At 34.4% G+C, this 16,671-nt stretch overlaps 1 protein-coding gene across 1 annotated transcript; it reads right to left on the reverse strand.

Moving 5' to 3' along the window:
- Window positions 1-11,626: 11,626 nt before the first annotated feature.
- Window positions 11,627-12,511, reverse strand: LOC110100501. Its single transcript, XM_020828029.2, has one exon. The coding sequence runs from the start codon at window positions 12,374-12,376 to the stop codon at window positions 11,732-11,734; it is 645 nt and encodes a 214-aa protein (XP_020683688.1). The 5' UTR covers window positions 12,377-12,511; the 3' UTR covers window positions 11,627-11,731.
- Window positions 12,512-16,671: the final 4,160 nt, after the last annotated feature.

Here is a 16,671-nt window from a genome sequence, read left to right on the forward strand (position 1 = left end):
TAAAATTATAACAGTTGTTTGAAAAAAAATAAAATTATGAAAAAACCCTCAAATATAAATATACTTTTCATCTCAAGGGAGGCTTAAATAGGATAAATTATTTTATGTGGAGTCCGGATGCAGAACGTCGTCCGGTGACCCACCAGAATGCACAGCATCAGTGGTACCAAGGCGTGGTACCGAGCAATACCAAACCACGGTACCGAGCGAAGTGGTGATGTGGCGCATTATAGATAGTCTCCGGACGATGTTCGGCATCCGCATAGAATAATTAATCCTTAAATAGGCTTTATGCGTTTAATATAGAAATACAAATACTCATGAGGTGCTCTTGGAGGTTGTTTGATTTTCTGAAAATGGAAAACATAGCGAATGAAATGCAATATCTGAATTTGAAATAATTTGCGTCTTCTTTACTTCAAATCAAATAACTCCATTTTTAGATTTAATATTAAGCACCTCATTTTTCATAATAGCTAACAATAAATTCTACTTTATGTTAAAAATTGATCCATTTTATTATTTTTAAAATATGATTAATATTTTTAATATATATATTGTTGCGTGCGAGAATATACGCGGCGGTAGAGTTTGTAAATTCGCGTCCTAGCGTTGCACGAGTATTCCGCACACAAACAGAAAAGAGAATTTTAGAAGAAAATAAATTGAATATTTTTATCAAATTTAAAATTTTGAAAATAAAAATATGTATATTATATATAAAGAGGCCAACGAGTCGCTGCATTCCAGCTTGATCAGCTTTGCTTCGGTCCACTGACGCTATGGACCCCTCCCTCACGTTTGTCTCTTTCCTTTCTTTCTTTCATCTTTTCATCAGAGCAAGCTGGCTTATCCATTTAAGAACCGGGCATTGTTAAAAGACTTGTTTCTTTATCCACATTTTAATTCACCAGATATTTTCTAGTTCGGCGTAGCTTTAATAAGTTTCTGGGAGCTGAGGAAGAAAGAACGAGGAAAAATGGCTCTTTATTCATGAAATTAATATATTTTTAAAGTTTTTTTTTTATGTTATGGATCATAGAAAAATATGCCGTCATATGGTTTTATCTCTTATGTAATGTTTCATGAATTGGTGCAAGTTCAAATTTGATTTTTTTTAGTTTATAAAATTATTAGAATTTTTTAAGTATGGTGAAATTTAATTAAATCAATTGTGTCACTTTCTCCCTTAATTTGAATATTTTCTTTAAACTTCTTGATAAATTGCCTTGATCGAGTATCATTCTCAACGTAAATTTGTAATCAAAACTTTCAAAATTAAATTAGGGATAATCCAAACTCCAATTTCAGCAAACTTATAGTTGAATTTAACATCTCGGAAAGACGAACCAAACAACACCAAAATAAGTATAATTCGAGACAAATGAGCTCAAATCAAGGGTCCAAATCCTCACCGCCGACCACCGCCAGCGTTCTTCTTCGACCACCATCGGACTTCCGCCCGTTCATCGACGAACTTCCACCCGTTCGTCGATCACCAACAGACTTCCACCCGTTCATCAACCTCTGTCAGAGTTCTTCCCGACCACCGCCAGACTTTCGCCTGTTCGTCGACAACCACTGAACTTCCCCTCGTTCGCCGACCACCTCCAGAGTTCTTCCCGGCCATCGTCGAACTTCCACCCATTCGTCGATCACCAACAAACTTCCACTCGTTTGTCGACCACCACCAGAGGTCTTCCCGATCGCCACCAAACTGCTGCTTGTTCGTCGACCACCGCCGGAGTTCTTGCTGATCGTTGTTGGACTTCCACTTGTTCGTCAACCTTCGTTAGAGTTCACCCCGATTGCCTCCTAACTTCCAGCCACTCATCGATCACTAAAGGACTTCCACCTGTTTGTCGACCTCCGCCAAAGTTCTTCCCAACCACCGCTGGACTTCCTCAGGTTCGTCCACCATCGCTAGAGTTATTCCCAACCACCAACAGACTTTTACCCGTTTGTTGATCACCAACGGACTTCCACCCATTAGTCGACCACCGCTAGAGTTCTTCCCAACCACAAACAAACTTCTACCAGCTCATCGACCTCCACTAAACTTCTGTTAGTTCGTCGATCACTGTCGAAGTTCTTCTTGATCACCGCCAGAATTCCACCTGTTCGTTGATAACCAACAAATTTTCACCCGTTCGATCTCCGCTCGAGTTCTTCCAGACTACTACCAGACTCCGCCCGCTCATCAACCACCGTCAGAGTTCTTCCCAACCACCATTGAACTTTCACCCCTTCATAGATCACCAAAGAACTTCCACTCGTTCGTCGACCACAACTAGAGTTCTTCCCGACCACTATTGAACTTCCGCCCGTTCATTGAACACCGCCAGAGTTCAGCCTATCTTTCGACCACCACAGGAGTTCTTCCCTATGGATGTTGGACCTTCACCTGTTTGTCGATCACTAACAGACTTCCACTCATTCGTTGACCTCCGTCGAAGTTCTTCCTGATCGCCATATGACTTCCAACCACTCGTGATCACCAACAAACTTCCACCCATTCGTCGACCTCCTCAAGAGTTCTTCGAGACCACCACCAGATTTTCGCATGTTCGTCAACCACCACCAGACTTTTGTCATTTGTCGGCCACCACTGGAGTTCTTCCCAACCACTATCGAACTTTCACCTATTTGTTGATCACAAACAAACTTCCACTCGTTAGTTTACCACACTTAGAGTTCTTTCTAACCACTACTGAACTTCCTCCTGTTCGTCGACCACCACCGGACTTCTGCTCGTTCGTCAACCACTATTGGAGTTCTTCTTGATCTCCATCAGACTTCCGCCCATCACCGACCACAGTCGGAGTTCTTCTTGATCGCTGTCAAACTTCCACCCGTTTGTCGATCACCATCTTACTTCCACCCATTCGTCGACCTCCGCTGGAGTTCTTCCTAACCATTGTCAAGATTTCCTCCCAATTGTCGACCACAACCAGAGTTCTTCTCGACCACTGTCGAACTTTCGCCCGTTTGTCAATCACCAACGGACTTACACTAGATCGTCAACTACCCCCAAAGTTCTTCTCGACCTCTGTCGGACTTCCGCCTGTTTGTCAACCACTATCAGAGTTCTTTCTAACCGACGTCATTCGTTGACTACGGTCATTTTGACCACCTTCACTCACCGACTACGGTCCTTCCGACCACCGTTGCCCGACGACTGCGGTCCTTCCAACCACCGTTTCCCATTGACTACGATCCTTTATTTATGATAGCTTTCTTAGTGCTTTCAACATCAGCTTTGTAATAAAAAAATTGTCAAAAATAGCAAAAAAAAAATAATGTTCAAAAGCTGTCCCAAACAAAGCCTTAGTCAAGGTTTGACATTGTCATAGGCAATCTATATCAAAAGTCATCAATCATTGTATATTTTATTTCTTTTTTGATGTATCATTTTCTATAGCTCTTTGATGATTCATATAAATAATGAAAGGAGACGAATATTTTTATCTTTGAGCATTTGGTACAGAGACTAAGGCTTTGCATGAGAAGGCTTTCTTTCTACTGCTAGTACTAAGAAAATTATTTTAAGAAACAGTAAAAAAACAGTCTCAAATAAAACCTAAAGCTAGTACATTGTTTTCTGCCATTTTTTTTCCTTGTCTTCTTTCTCACATAGCCTGCTATATACATACATACACAAATAATAGTAAGATTTTCTTCACCCTAAATAAAATAAAAAAATCTAAAATTTTAATTGATAATGAAAAAAAGGTTTATTTCATCTATTTTATATGTGAAAAGTGAGTTATTAAAATAAAAGGGTGTCTAATTGTGAATAATGAGTTATCATATTAAAAGGGGGTCTAATGACAGTATTTGTGGAGTTTAAAATCGGTATTAATTTCAAATAACAAGCAATTAAATGGTATGAAAATTTTAATTTTTTTGTATTATTTTATTTTCTAACTTTCAAATTACTAAATGATATAAAAATTTTAATTTTTTCATTAATTTATTTTCTAACTTCATATTACTAAATTAAAGCTTCGTTTGGGATAGCTTTCTTACTACTTCTTAAAGAGACTTTCTAGTTCAAAAATTAAAATTTTAATACTAGAAAGATGTTTTAAGAAGCAGTAAGAAAGTCGTCTCAAACAAAATCTAAATGAGCATGAAAAAGAAGAAAATAAGAATCGAGATCACAATCAAATCACGTTGCTGCCAAGTATTAGCCAAAGTTTATGATCAGGAATGATGATGATTCTTATTATGATCTTGGTTATGAATTTTCTTTCCTCACTCCTTACTTTCATGGCTATTCATGACTTTTATAGATGTTTCTGAGAATAATCTCTTCACAAAGGAAAACTCTCTCTCACAAACCCTTATTAAGGCATCGGTCAGGACAGCTTTCTTAATGCTTTTAAAAGTAGTTTTTTAGTACAAAAATTTCTAGTTCAAAAAATTTTTGAACTATGCTAAAAATTGATTTATAAAGTAAAAAGAAAGTTGTTGACAACGAAGTCTAAATCTATTATTGCAAATATTATAGGAGTATTGTAGTAAATACCTTTTGAATGTGAGGGGTTAATTGGTTGTTCTCATTTTATATTTCAGGATATGCTGTCACTTCATTAAATAACTAGCTTGTTTGATCTAAGGATCTTGTGTGTGTGTGTGTGTGTGTTTTTTTTTTGCATGGAGATTTGTACTCTTTAGATGTTTGAGGCGGTTTTGCTCTTTCTTGAGAGTATTTGACTTAGCTTCATTCAACAATCTGATTTGAACTAATGGCTCGGGTTCTTAGTCTTTATTTAATTCAGCTTGATTTCTTGATACTATAACTAAGAGGGAGTTAGGCCAATGGAATTGATCCTGCTATTATCATAAGATGCTTTGGATGCTTGACTATCATGCTAAGTTAGGAGTAGCAAAGTTATCTCGATACTCTAAGATGTGCAAGTCTTGCTCATCTATCTTATTTGATTGTGATACATCTTATATTGTTTTAATGTGTCATGATCGTGCAACTTAGATTTTGTTTGGGGCGGCTTTCTAATTGCTTCTTAAAGCAGCTTTTTAGTACAAAAATTAAAAAAAAAATTATACTAAAAAGCTGCTTTAAGAAGCAATAAGAAAGTCATCCCAAACGAAGCCTTAGTGTAATCAATATCTTGAGAGATTCAAACATATGTGAATGTTGAGCCTTTCCTCAAGAGAGGGTGAGTTTAGGTCTCCATAGTGGCAGAATCAATACTCTGAATTTTAGCTTCTCATGGGAAGGAGAGAATGAAAATAAGCCTTTGCTGTCACGATCCACTGAAATCCAGTCCTATGTTGCAGTAGATTCGAAAAAAAAAAAAAACAGGAGAATGAAAATAAGAAGGAATATAAATTTTAAATTTAAAGAGTTCTGAAGAACCTAGGGCTACTATCAAAAGGTACAAAATATGATTATGATGTCCACATGAGAGAAAGAATTGTGACTATTAAAACAAAATATGATTATGTAACAATTATATATATATATATTCTCCTTGGGGAGGAAGAATAATTAGCCTTATACTTTTATGACTTAACAAATTTCAAAGAAGTAAGGTGTGCCTTTAATCTCAAGTTGCTTTAATTCCACTTAAAATATATTAAAAAGAAATCAACAAATAAATTTATAAAAATTTTCTTATAATTACCAAACGAAAAATTATATAGAATAAATTTATTCTTTATAATTGTAAGAGGCACTAAAGGAAATAAAAAATAATAAATAAAACCCATTCCACTTAAATACATTAGATATTTTGCTAGAAGTACACCAACTTTATAGCTCTTATATTTCCCTTTCTTCCATGCATGCTTGAGGACGATGAGAAGTGCTTTTGAAAAGAAGAAAAGTTAAAACAATCACTTAAAATGTGCCTGCATGATGCATGACATCAAAGAAATAATGTTTGCCTTTATGTTCAGTGGCCTAATCCTTTTTTCTCTTAAAACTATTGGATAGTGGCCTTGTCAAATCCTCCAACTTGCTAGATTTTTTTGTCATTCTGGTATTGGCCAAGCTCTTTCTTTGCTTTTGGTATTAAGGGTGTAAATGAGTCGGGTTAAGTTCGAAGTATTTTTTATTTGAATTTGAGCTTGATTAGTTAATCGAGTTCAAATATAAACTCAAATTTTATTTTATGAGTTTGAGCTGGCTCACTAGCCAGCTCGAGTATCATGAAAGAAGAAAATAATTATGATTCAAATTATTATTATAATTAAATGGTTAAGATTGAGATATAATAAGAAAAATAATAAAGAATAATTTAATACAAGAAAGTGATATATAATTTTTTAATTTTTTTAACAACCTTGTACTTAAAATCATGAATCCTAATATATTTTAAGTATATTGTATATTAGTATTTTTAAATGAGCTAGCTCGCAAGCTAATGAGTCAAGTAGGGGTAGGCTAAAGGCTAGCTAAACGGGTTGACCCGGCAACCCGTCGGGTCAACCCGAACCCGACCTGTTTTCAAAACGGGTCGGGTCTAACCTAAAATTTTCGGGTCGGATTCGAATTAGGTTTTCGTGTCGTATCAAATATTGACACTGCTACTTATATATCTATGTAGCACGCTGCTCCTTACTTGCCCCCTCACCTCTTCCATCATTTGTACACTAATTAGCTCATTATTCCTCTAGCTGTCACACTTTTTCTAACTCTATTTATGATGTCTTTCACTCTCTTGCTCTCTTATTTCATCTTCATAAACTAAGGCTTCGTTTGGGATGATTTTTTACTATTTTTTAAAGTAACTTTTTAGTATAATTTTTTTTAGTTTAAAAAATTTTTATACTTAAAAATTGTTTAAAAAAATCAGTAAAAAAATCATTCCTAACGAAGCCTAAGATTGATTTATCATGAGATCAATCAATATAACGTTACCTAAGCTATCAGCGCTGCCCATCAATTTCCGTGATAAGTACATTCAACAAATTTTTTGAGATATTTTCATACTCGATTGATATATATCTCAAGTATTTGAAACTATTGGTCTGCTATTGTAGACATGATTGATATGCCAATGGTTTTACGTACTAACTTGTAATGAATTTGTTTGAGAGAAGACAATAATGCGTATCTTGGAATTTTTAAGTCAAATTTTGTTTGAAAAAGATGAGACTGGCGGGCATGTGTTGGTGCTATGTCACTATTAGCGTACCAATGATTTGTTGTTAGATTGATTTTCTTACCATACTTCAAAATATCGACATTTAATAATCTTTGATATTTCTTTTGCATAGGCCGTTGATTTAGTTTGCTAAAAAAGAAAAAGAATTCGGCATAAGAAATGCAGTATAAAAGAAATATTTTAGAGTTGTTTGGATGAGTGTAAAGTAAATTCAGGTAAATAATTTTTTTTTTTTGTTTGAAGTAAAATAAATGAAGTATAAAGTTTAAATATGGCTGCGGCGGCGGAGGGTGGCAGCTGGTCGGGATAGCCTGTGGTGGGTTGCGGTGGCCGACGGTGGTGACCGGGGTAGGTAGAGGTGGCCGGTGGCATCAAGCGAGCTTACTTGCAGTGTAAACCATTCACGCTCAAAACTGGACGAGTTTAATTTACCTCAAAAATGAACTAAAATAATTTACACAATATTTATTTTATTTTGAATTCCTTTTTCCTCCAATCAAACATCAAAATTTTCAAAACCCCTATATTTGAAATACTTTACACCCTTATGTAATTCAACCAAATAGACCCTTAATGTAAAGAGATGATTAGTGGTTTTGTATGGAAGTATTATTGTTTAGATTGTAATGATTATTTATTAGATGATTTTATTATTAATGCACTTGATGACATCAGCTTGCCCATTTTTAAAATAAGCATATTTAAAAAATGCATAAAGACTAAAATGCATTTATTTTAAAAATAAAAGTTAATTTTGTTGTGATATGTCTGTATAAAATGCATTTAATTGGCACGAAATCTTACTGCATGAATTGAAAACTTTCAAAAAAAAATTAAGGACTATTGCAGCCTTGATTTTAATAAATTTACAATCAAATTGGTATTGATAAGATGAACCTAATGACACCAAGTTGATCCTATTCTAGTCTAAATTAGCCCAAATCATGCACTTCTAGTATAGATTGAAATTTTGGGATATTAATTGAAGGATTAAATGATCTTCTAGGCTTCGTTTGTGACGACTTTCTTGCTGATTCTTAAAACAACTTTTCAGTACAAAAATTAAAATTGCTTTAAGAAGCAGTGAAAAAGCCATCCTAAATGAAGCCTTAGTAATACATGCTTTTAGTAAAATCAAGTGCTCGACAAGACCAATCCAATGAGCTCAGAATCACTCAATTTTAAGGTCATTATAGCACTTAAATACAAAATAAATGGCATATAATCAAATGATTCAATTCAGATGAGTGCTATGGAAGTTTGGCTAGAATTATTAAAATGTCACTCTTAAAATACTATAAATAGATCCGCATTCTCTACTTGGATACATCATTGACTTGGATTTCGAGAAAACTTAGAGACTTAAATAGCTCTAGTGCTCTATGTGAACTTCAACGCCAACAATTACTACTAGTCATCACCATCATCTACTTGTCTTCAGAAATTTATTAAAGATGAACATCACAAAAGTTTTAGGAAACCTCAAAGACAACAAAAAAGGTCAGCATGACCAAATAAGCAATCGATAACCCAAAAAGAGTATTATACTTAGCTTTCTGGTTAATGGAAGCTAACATAAAGATTGCTTGATAATAAAAAGATGCTCAATATATGAAGAAATTATTTTGTACGGAGTCCGGACGCAGAACGTTGTCCGGAGATCAACTAGAATGCGTCATGTCAGCGGTACCGAGCCGAGGTACTGAGCAATACCGAGCAGTATCGAGCTGCGTTACCGAGCAAAGTAGTCACGTGGCACATTCTAGTTGATCTCCAGACCACGTTCGACATCCGCAGAGAATAATTAATCCAATATATTGGGAGCACAAGACCCCCATGCGCTAAATTTCATTCAGAATGCTCTAAGTTGCTTAGTCTATCTCGACACCTTCCCCATTGTCGGATTCGTTACTCATCTCCCTCTTATTAGAGTCTTTAAAGACCATATTTAATCAACCTCGAGTGATCGAAAATTTCATTCAGAATAAGAACAACTCGCCGATTGCGAATCGAGTAGTCGATGGATTGGGGGAACGTGACGATGGAGGATCTAATCGCTAATCGACACCCTTCGAGAGGTCGAGTGGTCTTCACCCCCTTGTTTGGTCACAAAATTCTTTTCCCAATTCACCTTCCCGAGGTCTTACTCCAAATGGAACAGTCGATTGAAGTGCAACCTTTACTAGTGAGAGGATCAAATTGTGATTCATCATTTCTTTATATGGCTTCTACCCCCGCACATCGAGACTCTTGCAAACAGTTTCATCTCCAATTGTGTCAACTAGAAAACCTGACGGGTCGGGTCCGGTTTGAAATTTCTGACCCATCCACAAAAACGAGTAGAGTTCACGTCGAGTGAACCATTAACGGGTCAGTGTCGGGTTCGACCCTAGCACGACCCGTAACCCGATTTTGACACTCCTTATGTAATTAAGTCATTTGACACTTTGTTAGGTTAAAAGAATCAAATAGTATGGTGAGATGCAATTGGGTAGGGTGTATATTAACAATCAATCATAAGGTCTTTAAATTGGATATTATGGTAATGTATTCCACTTAATCAATATTAATTCAATAATCATCCACGCTGATGTTATACAACTTTTACGAAATCTTCCAAATGGAGCAAGGTTCGAACTCTCACGCTGAGTTGTTGATGCCCTGGGTGGGCTTTTATTTCTGATTAGGCTAGTCATTTTATGTTGCACTCAAGTGGTGGCTTTTGATTGCTAGATGGGTAAATGGGCTAGTGGGGAGCCATGCCCTCAAGGCCCCCGGCCCACTATAGTTTTGCCACTGGTGGGGTGTATAATTCAAACTCTGAAAGGTAGACCATAAACAATATTCTATGATATGAAAGGCAAAAATCCACTACAATCATCAACAAAAACTTTTTTAGCCTTCAACAATAAATAACATTACCAAAATTCAAAACGATAATCAATATCAACATTTTTTTTTTTTTACTGATGTTGTTATTTTTAAAGACAAAAATTATATAAAGCTATAAGCTCAAAATCATTTGATAATCTAATGTTTAACATTTTATATTATAAATAGAAAAAAATATTTTATGAATTAATTTTTAATTAAAATAAAAATATTTTAAATTTATTATGAATCAAAACATATAATCATCTTAATCCTATATTTTATTTTTATTTAAATAATTTTTATTCAGTCAGACACGTTGAAGACATGTCAAATTAAAAAATAATTAAAAAAATTGGGCACTCGTGCCTTAAATATTTTATAAATTTTTTTATATAATTTCTTATATTTCAAATTTTTATTTATTTAAAAATAAAAATTTAATCTTTTATTTTCTCTTAAGAACCCCAAATCAATTGCTCATGCTTAATACCCCACCCTCCAAACATACCATTTTTTTTAAGTAATTGGCAGGTTCGACCTGAAATGATAAATTCTCTTTACTATTTCTCTTTGTATTTGGTTTATCGTTCCTTAATAGTAAGACATCTACAGAATGTGTTTAATTATGTTGAGGGCAATTATTTATAGGCCATAGTATTTTATAACTTTTAGAGTGAGCAATTGCCTAAAAACTCTTATAATAAAGACTAAAATATATATGAATGGAGACAAATTACCTAAATAATCAGATAATAACCCTTCATATAAAATGTATTTTAATTTTTTTAGGAGGGGCAATTGCCCTTCTGACCAATGAAGGATTTTGTCCCTAGAGCAGGTGCGAAAAATCAAAGATATTTGCACCTATTTTATCTACATATACACTAAATTTTCATCTAATATTAAGACCATAAAGTCTCTATTTATATATTCCAACACTAAAAAATTATGATATTAGGTATGCAATTACTATACACCTTCTATATATCTATGACATTTTATCTATAAATGGGAGCCCCTAATTGCAGTAAAACTCTCTCTCTCTCTCAATATTTCTTAGGCTACAAATTATTTTTCAACGATCTGATCCTGAGCGACAATCTTGCTCCTCTCCCTTCTTGTTTGGATCCTGATCAAAAGATTCTAAGGAGATAGAATGAGCAATCTGAAAGAAACAAAGAGAGTTGTAATAGCAAGGAGACACGATTGTACTTCTTTCAAGCTTCAACATTTTCTTCAAGAGAATATAAGTACTTTGCCTCATGTATTTGTTTAACTCATTATATTTAAGTTCCAAAGAGTTTATTTGATTATCTTAGAATTATATGAAAATAAATTTAAAGAAAAAAATATAGATTTTTTTAAATAATTTAAACTTTATACATTAAAAAAAATTCAATCAATTTTTTTTTTAATTTATATTGTAATCAAAATAAGCCGTTTAATTCAAATCCCAAACCTTTACATAAACTCATAAAGATCAAATACTAAAACTTTTCTATACAATAATATAAATTTAGAAAAATCAATGAAAATGCAAATAGTGGTAATTTCTTTCTATCACAAGTGGAAAGTTTCCAAAATTTTCCCAAAAAAAAAAAATCATAAAAGCTAATTAAAAAAATAAAACATTAATTCAGGAAATTAAAAAAAAAGTTAATAATAATTAACAAAAGGCAAAATCAAGCTATTCACATCTTCTTCTGCTACTTCTTCTTCAACTACAAAGCAACCTTAGTCAAAGAAAAATCACCCTTCTTTCTTCTAAACCCACCAAAAAGCCCAAACCTGATCTTCCCTCCCCTCCTCCTCCTCTTCTCCGGCACCTCAACAATCCTCTCCAACTTCGGCTTCCATTGCCGCGACTTCCACCCCACAAGCTGCTCGTATTCCTTCTCCAAAGCAAGCGTCGTGCACACAGGCCGGCCTCTTTTAGTTTCCTCCTCCTCCTCCCCAATCCGTATCTGCAACTTTCCCGTGTCCGTAAGGTGTATGTCGAAATGCCTAAGAGAACCCCTACCGCCCTTAGCCAGCGACGAGGCTATGGTGACAAAGGAAAGCACAGACTGAAAGAACTGGCTTGGAAGAAGGAAATAGCTGTGGCCCAGCTGAAGCTCGTCAGCTTCAGAGAGCGCAGGAACCTTCTGCCCGATAAAGAAGGAATCGGAGCGGCAAACTAGATGACACGTGTGCTCCCTCATCAGATCCGCCACCTTGACCCGCCTTTTGTACACGGTGACCCGCCCGTCCAGCCCAATAAGCCTCGCCGTCGACGGCCCGGACGGCGGAGTTGGAGAAGGGCGCGGCGGGCCATCTGGGTTGAAGCACCAGAGAAGCATCTGCAAGCTTAGAAACTTGAGCGCCATATGGGGTATTAGAAGTTCTAATGGCGGAGAGTAATGAATAAAAGGCGGAGGCGGAGAGTTAATTGGGCTTTGTTTATATTTGGGGAAAGATAGGACTGCAAAATTTATTTGAAATGAAATTTTTTTTGCAGGAACTCGTGATGGGGTTCGGTAGTGAATGGAGATTTGACATTTTTTGGCATTTTGTCAGCTTTTATGGTTTTATATTTTATAGGGAGTAGTGGCAAGTCTCGAGGTTAACTGCTTTATTTAAAATAAAATAAAATTTACAATTTGTTTTTTAAATTTACAAATATATCATCAAATTTGTATGAATTTATAAGTTTAACATTTAAATTTATATATTTATATTTATTTATATAATCATTTAATATCAAAATTATGATATTTTATAAATAAATATAAAAATTTTGGTGTGATACATCATGCCAAAATTAATTTAATCTAGTTTGAATATCAATGCAAAATTCACCTATAGATTATCCAAACTCAATATTAAAAATAATCTCATAGTTCCACTCGAATATCAACAATGTTGAACAATCATCCAATCACTATTATCAAAGTACCGTCGAATAGTTATTGTCAAATCATCATCCAACTGCTGCCATCAAACTGCTTGACCACTAGCGTCGTATTGATATCGCTCGATCTTCACAATCACTCTTTTCCTACTAGAGCTTTGCAGTCCAACCACCATCATAGATAACTAATACGACACCATCATCTGACCATCATCATTACAAGACCACCATCTTTGAATCATTGCTCTTGACCATGACCATTGTATCGCATTAATGTGGTCGTTTGACTACTATCAAACCATTGTTTCCATATCACCATTATTGGATCACCACTGTCCAATCATCTTTTCAGACCATTGCTATTAGATCACTATTGTTTAATCACTTTCATCGAACCACCATAACTTGGGCCACAATCGTTCGAACGCCTCTCGCCCCTTATCAACCCCATAATATTTTTCATCAATTGCTCCTATTTTTGTAATATCCTCTTCTCAAATATGAGAGATAAGCAAAATATTATCAATTAAAATTAACTGGCCATGATATGTCCACCTCAATAAATCTCCTACATTCAAAATTATACAAATTAAATTATTAACAACTAAAAAATTTTAATATTAAAAAATACAACAATATTGGTATTTTACCACTTGCGTTCCTTCTCGAAGGCGCATTTTTTCTTGTGTCATATCTTATTTCGTACAAAAAAAAAAAAGACCAAAAGCAAGTTGGACTTCCTTTGACCAAATGAACACGAGTGGGAAGACTTGTATTCCAGCCGGCCAACACTACTATTCAAATTCTGCTCAGTAATCAGTTTGACCGCTTAAGATATCGAGAAAGCTGAAAAGTCCAAAAGAAAAGTTAAAAGTTCGGTCCATGGGGGCCATAATAAGACCCAGACGACCGGCTTTTTCTCTCTCGAAACACTGTACGAGGCAGCCCTACCCCCTATGGCCTTCATTAACCAGGAGCCCTTGCCTACGTATACATCCTCAAAATAGATTTTCGGGTCAAATTTGGGTAATCCTAAGCGGAACCGTCCTTAAATAATCTAGTTCGAATCCAACCCGATTACACAAACATATAAAGAATTTGAACTCGGACCTGTCCTGCCCCAAATCCAGGTTGACCCGACCCGACACTTTGACAAGGGCGAGCGCAGAGCAAGCGAGCATCTAACATGAGGCTCTGGGGCAAGGGCATCTGCGCGGGTGCGACTACGAGCGGGCGGGGGCGAGGCTACTTGCTAGTTAGCCGGTGCGAGATTATAGAATTTTTTTTAAAAAAAATTATAAGTTCTTGTCAATTTTAGAATAATGATAATAAATTAATAATAGAGTTTATTAAGTGTATTTTATGGTAAAAATTAGATATTGAAAATACTTTAAAATTTTGTAGTAGTATAAGATAGAAGAACGATGAATTATAAGTTTTCACGTAATTCATTTTGATCTATTGATTGAGGACTTTCACTAATGATCAAGAGATCTAACATTTGTTAACACCTTAAATATAAAAAAAAAAGTCTAAGTTTTCTACTCGAAGAGAGGATAGGTCCAAACTTTGAAGGCAAAGGAATCTTTTGAATAAGTAGTTCTAAGGTTGGACTGGAAGGATTTGTTGAGAATGACAAATCAGTATCAAACTATGATGCATCCAAGATGGGAATATCTCTTTTTTCTCACCATGTTATAAATTACTGTTTTGTTGCCTTGGTTTGATGGGAGAGGAACAATACCAATTGAGCTTTTGCTCTCTCATGGATGATGAGCTTAAAAATTATGCAATTGAATTGGAGATAATATTTGATAAAAATTTTAAAAAATGTTTTAATTTGAGGATTTTATATGTAAAAAAAAAAACAATCATTTGTGACTTGTTTTCAAGATGTCCATAGTTTATTTTGTAGCCATCTTTTCTTTTTTTTTTTAGTATGGAGTATACGTGAAAAGGTTGGAGTAGCTCCGATAGAAGATAAGATTAGAGAGAGTCGCCTTAGATGGTTTGGTCATATAAAACGGCGGCCTTCCGATGACCCGGTTAGGAGAGGATGTATTAGATTTGACTTATGCTATGAAAGGTAGAGGCAGACCTAAAAAGACTTGGTTAGAAAATATTAGGAATGACCTTTCTTTATTAGATTTAAACGAGAATTTGACTTTTAATAGGACACAATGGAGAAAAAAGAGTATCAAACTATGATGCATCCAAGATGGGAATATCTCTTTTTTCTCACCATGTTATAAATTACTGTTTTGTTGCCTTGGTTTGATGGGAGAGGAACAATACCAATTGAGCTTTTGCTCTCTCATGGATGATGAGCTTAAAAATTATGCAATTGAATTGGAGATAATATTTGATAAAATTTTAAAAAAATGTTTTAATTTGAGGATTTTATATATATGTAAAAAAAAAACAATCATTTGTGACTTGTTTTCAAGATGTCCATAGTTATTATGAAGCCATTTTTTTTCTAGTATGGAGTATACGTGAAAAGGTTGGAGTAGCTCCGATAGAAGATAAGATTAGAGAGAGCCGCCTTAGATGGTTTGGTCATATAAAACGGTGGCCTTCCGATGACCCGGTTAGGAGAGGATGTATTAGATTTGACTTATGTTAAGAAAGGTAGATGCAGTTCTAAAAAGACTTGGTTAGAAAATATTATGAATGACCTTTCTTTATTTGATTTAAATAAGAATTTGACTTTTAATAGAACACAATGAATAAAAAGAAATCATGTAGCTGATCACACGTAGTGAGATAAAGATTTGATGTTGTTGTTGTTGTTGTTATGTTGGAGATATTTTTTTTTTATTTTTATTCTATTATTTTGTATTTGATTTCATATTTTTAGTGTTAATAAATATAAGAAAAATGCTATATTGCTTAATAACTTTTATTTTAATTAATTTGTTTGGACAATCTGTTCTTGTCTGTATATTATAATATGGCAGTGTAAAATAAATTTAAATATAATTTAATCACTGATTTAAATCCACCCACTTTGGATTATGTCTTTATTAATCCATATCTTCTAGTTGATTTGCGTTAGCGCATGCACTATATATATATTAGTCTATCATTGAAAATATTCAGAATGAGTTTTTAAATCCTTGAGTTTATTTTCTAATAAATGCAATATATTGATAATTAATTAATTTTAATGTTACATTTATTTTTAAATAAATATAATTGATTTAAAATTTCATTTTGATCAAATTTTGATAAGAATATAAATCCACATCTATTTGTTTTCTTATATATATTTATATCACAAAAAATTCACTTTATCAACATGAATCTTGATGCATTATTTTATATTAAGAAAAATTTAGAATTAAATTTAGGTTCATCTAAACTCCGATTTCAGAAATTAGCTTTTGTTATTTTTTTGTGGAATATGATTTTATCGATTAATCGAATCATATTGTTGCCTCGGACTTCAATTTCATAGGTCGAACTCGTTGGGGGTTGAAGGTGGTCCTCCCCCTACTTGGGTTTCAGGTGCTTTGCACTGAATTTGTTTTTCATACAGGGTTACGAAATTGTATAGTTTGCTTGGAGAAAGACATCAAGCGAAGTGTTGTAGCACTCTAAACCTCGACACTACAACTTTGTCAAGTAAACTATAAATAGTGAGTGGATTGGCGCGACACTGCAAGGTGGGCTGAGCAATTTTCTTTCTCTCTTTTCATGAAGGGTTGTGTCCCTTGATGATTTTGTAAGTTTCTCTTAGTTTGTTTGTAGAAGAAATGTGGGTAAACA

This window comes from Dendrobium catenatum, unplaced genomic scaffold (assembly GCF_001605985.2).
Source record: "Dendrobium catenatum unplaced genomic scaffold, ASM160598v2 fragScaff_scaffold_353, whole genome shotgun sequence".
NCBI classification, from domain to species: Eukaryota; Viridiplantae; Streptophyta; class Magnoliopsida; order Asparagales; family Orchidaceae; genus Dendrobium; species Dendrobium catenatum.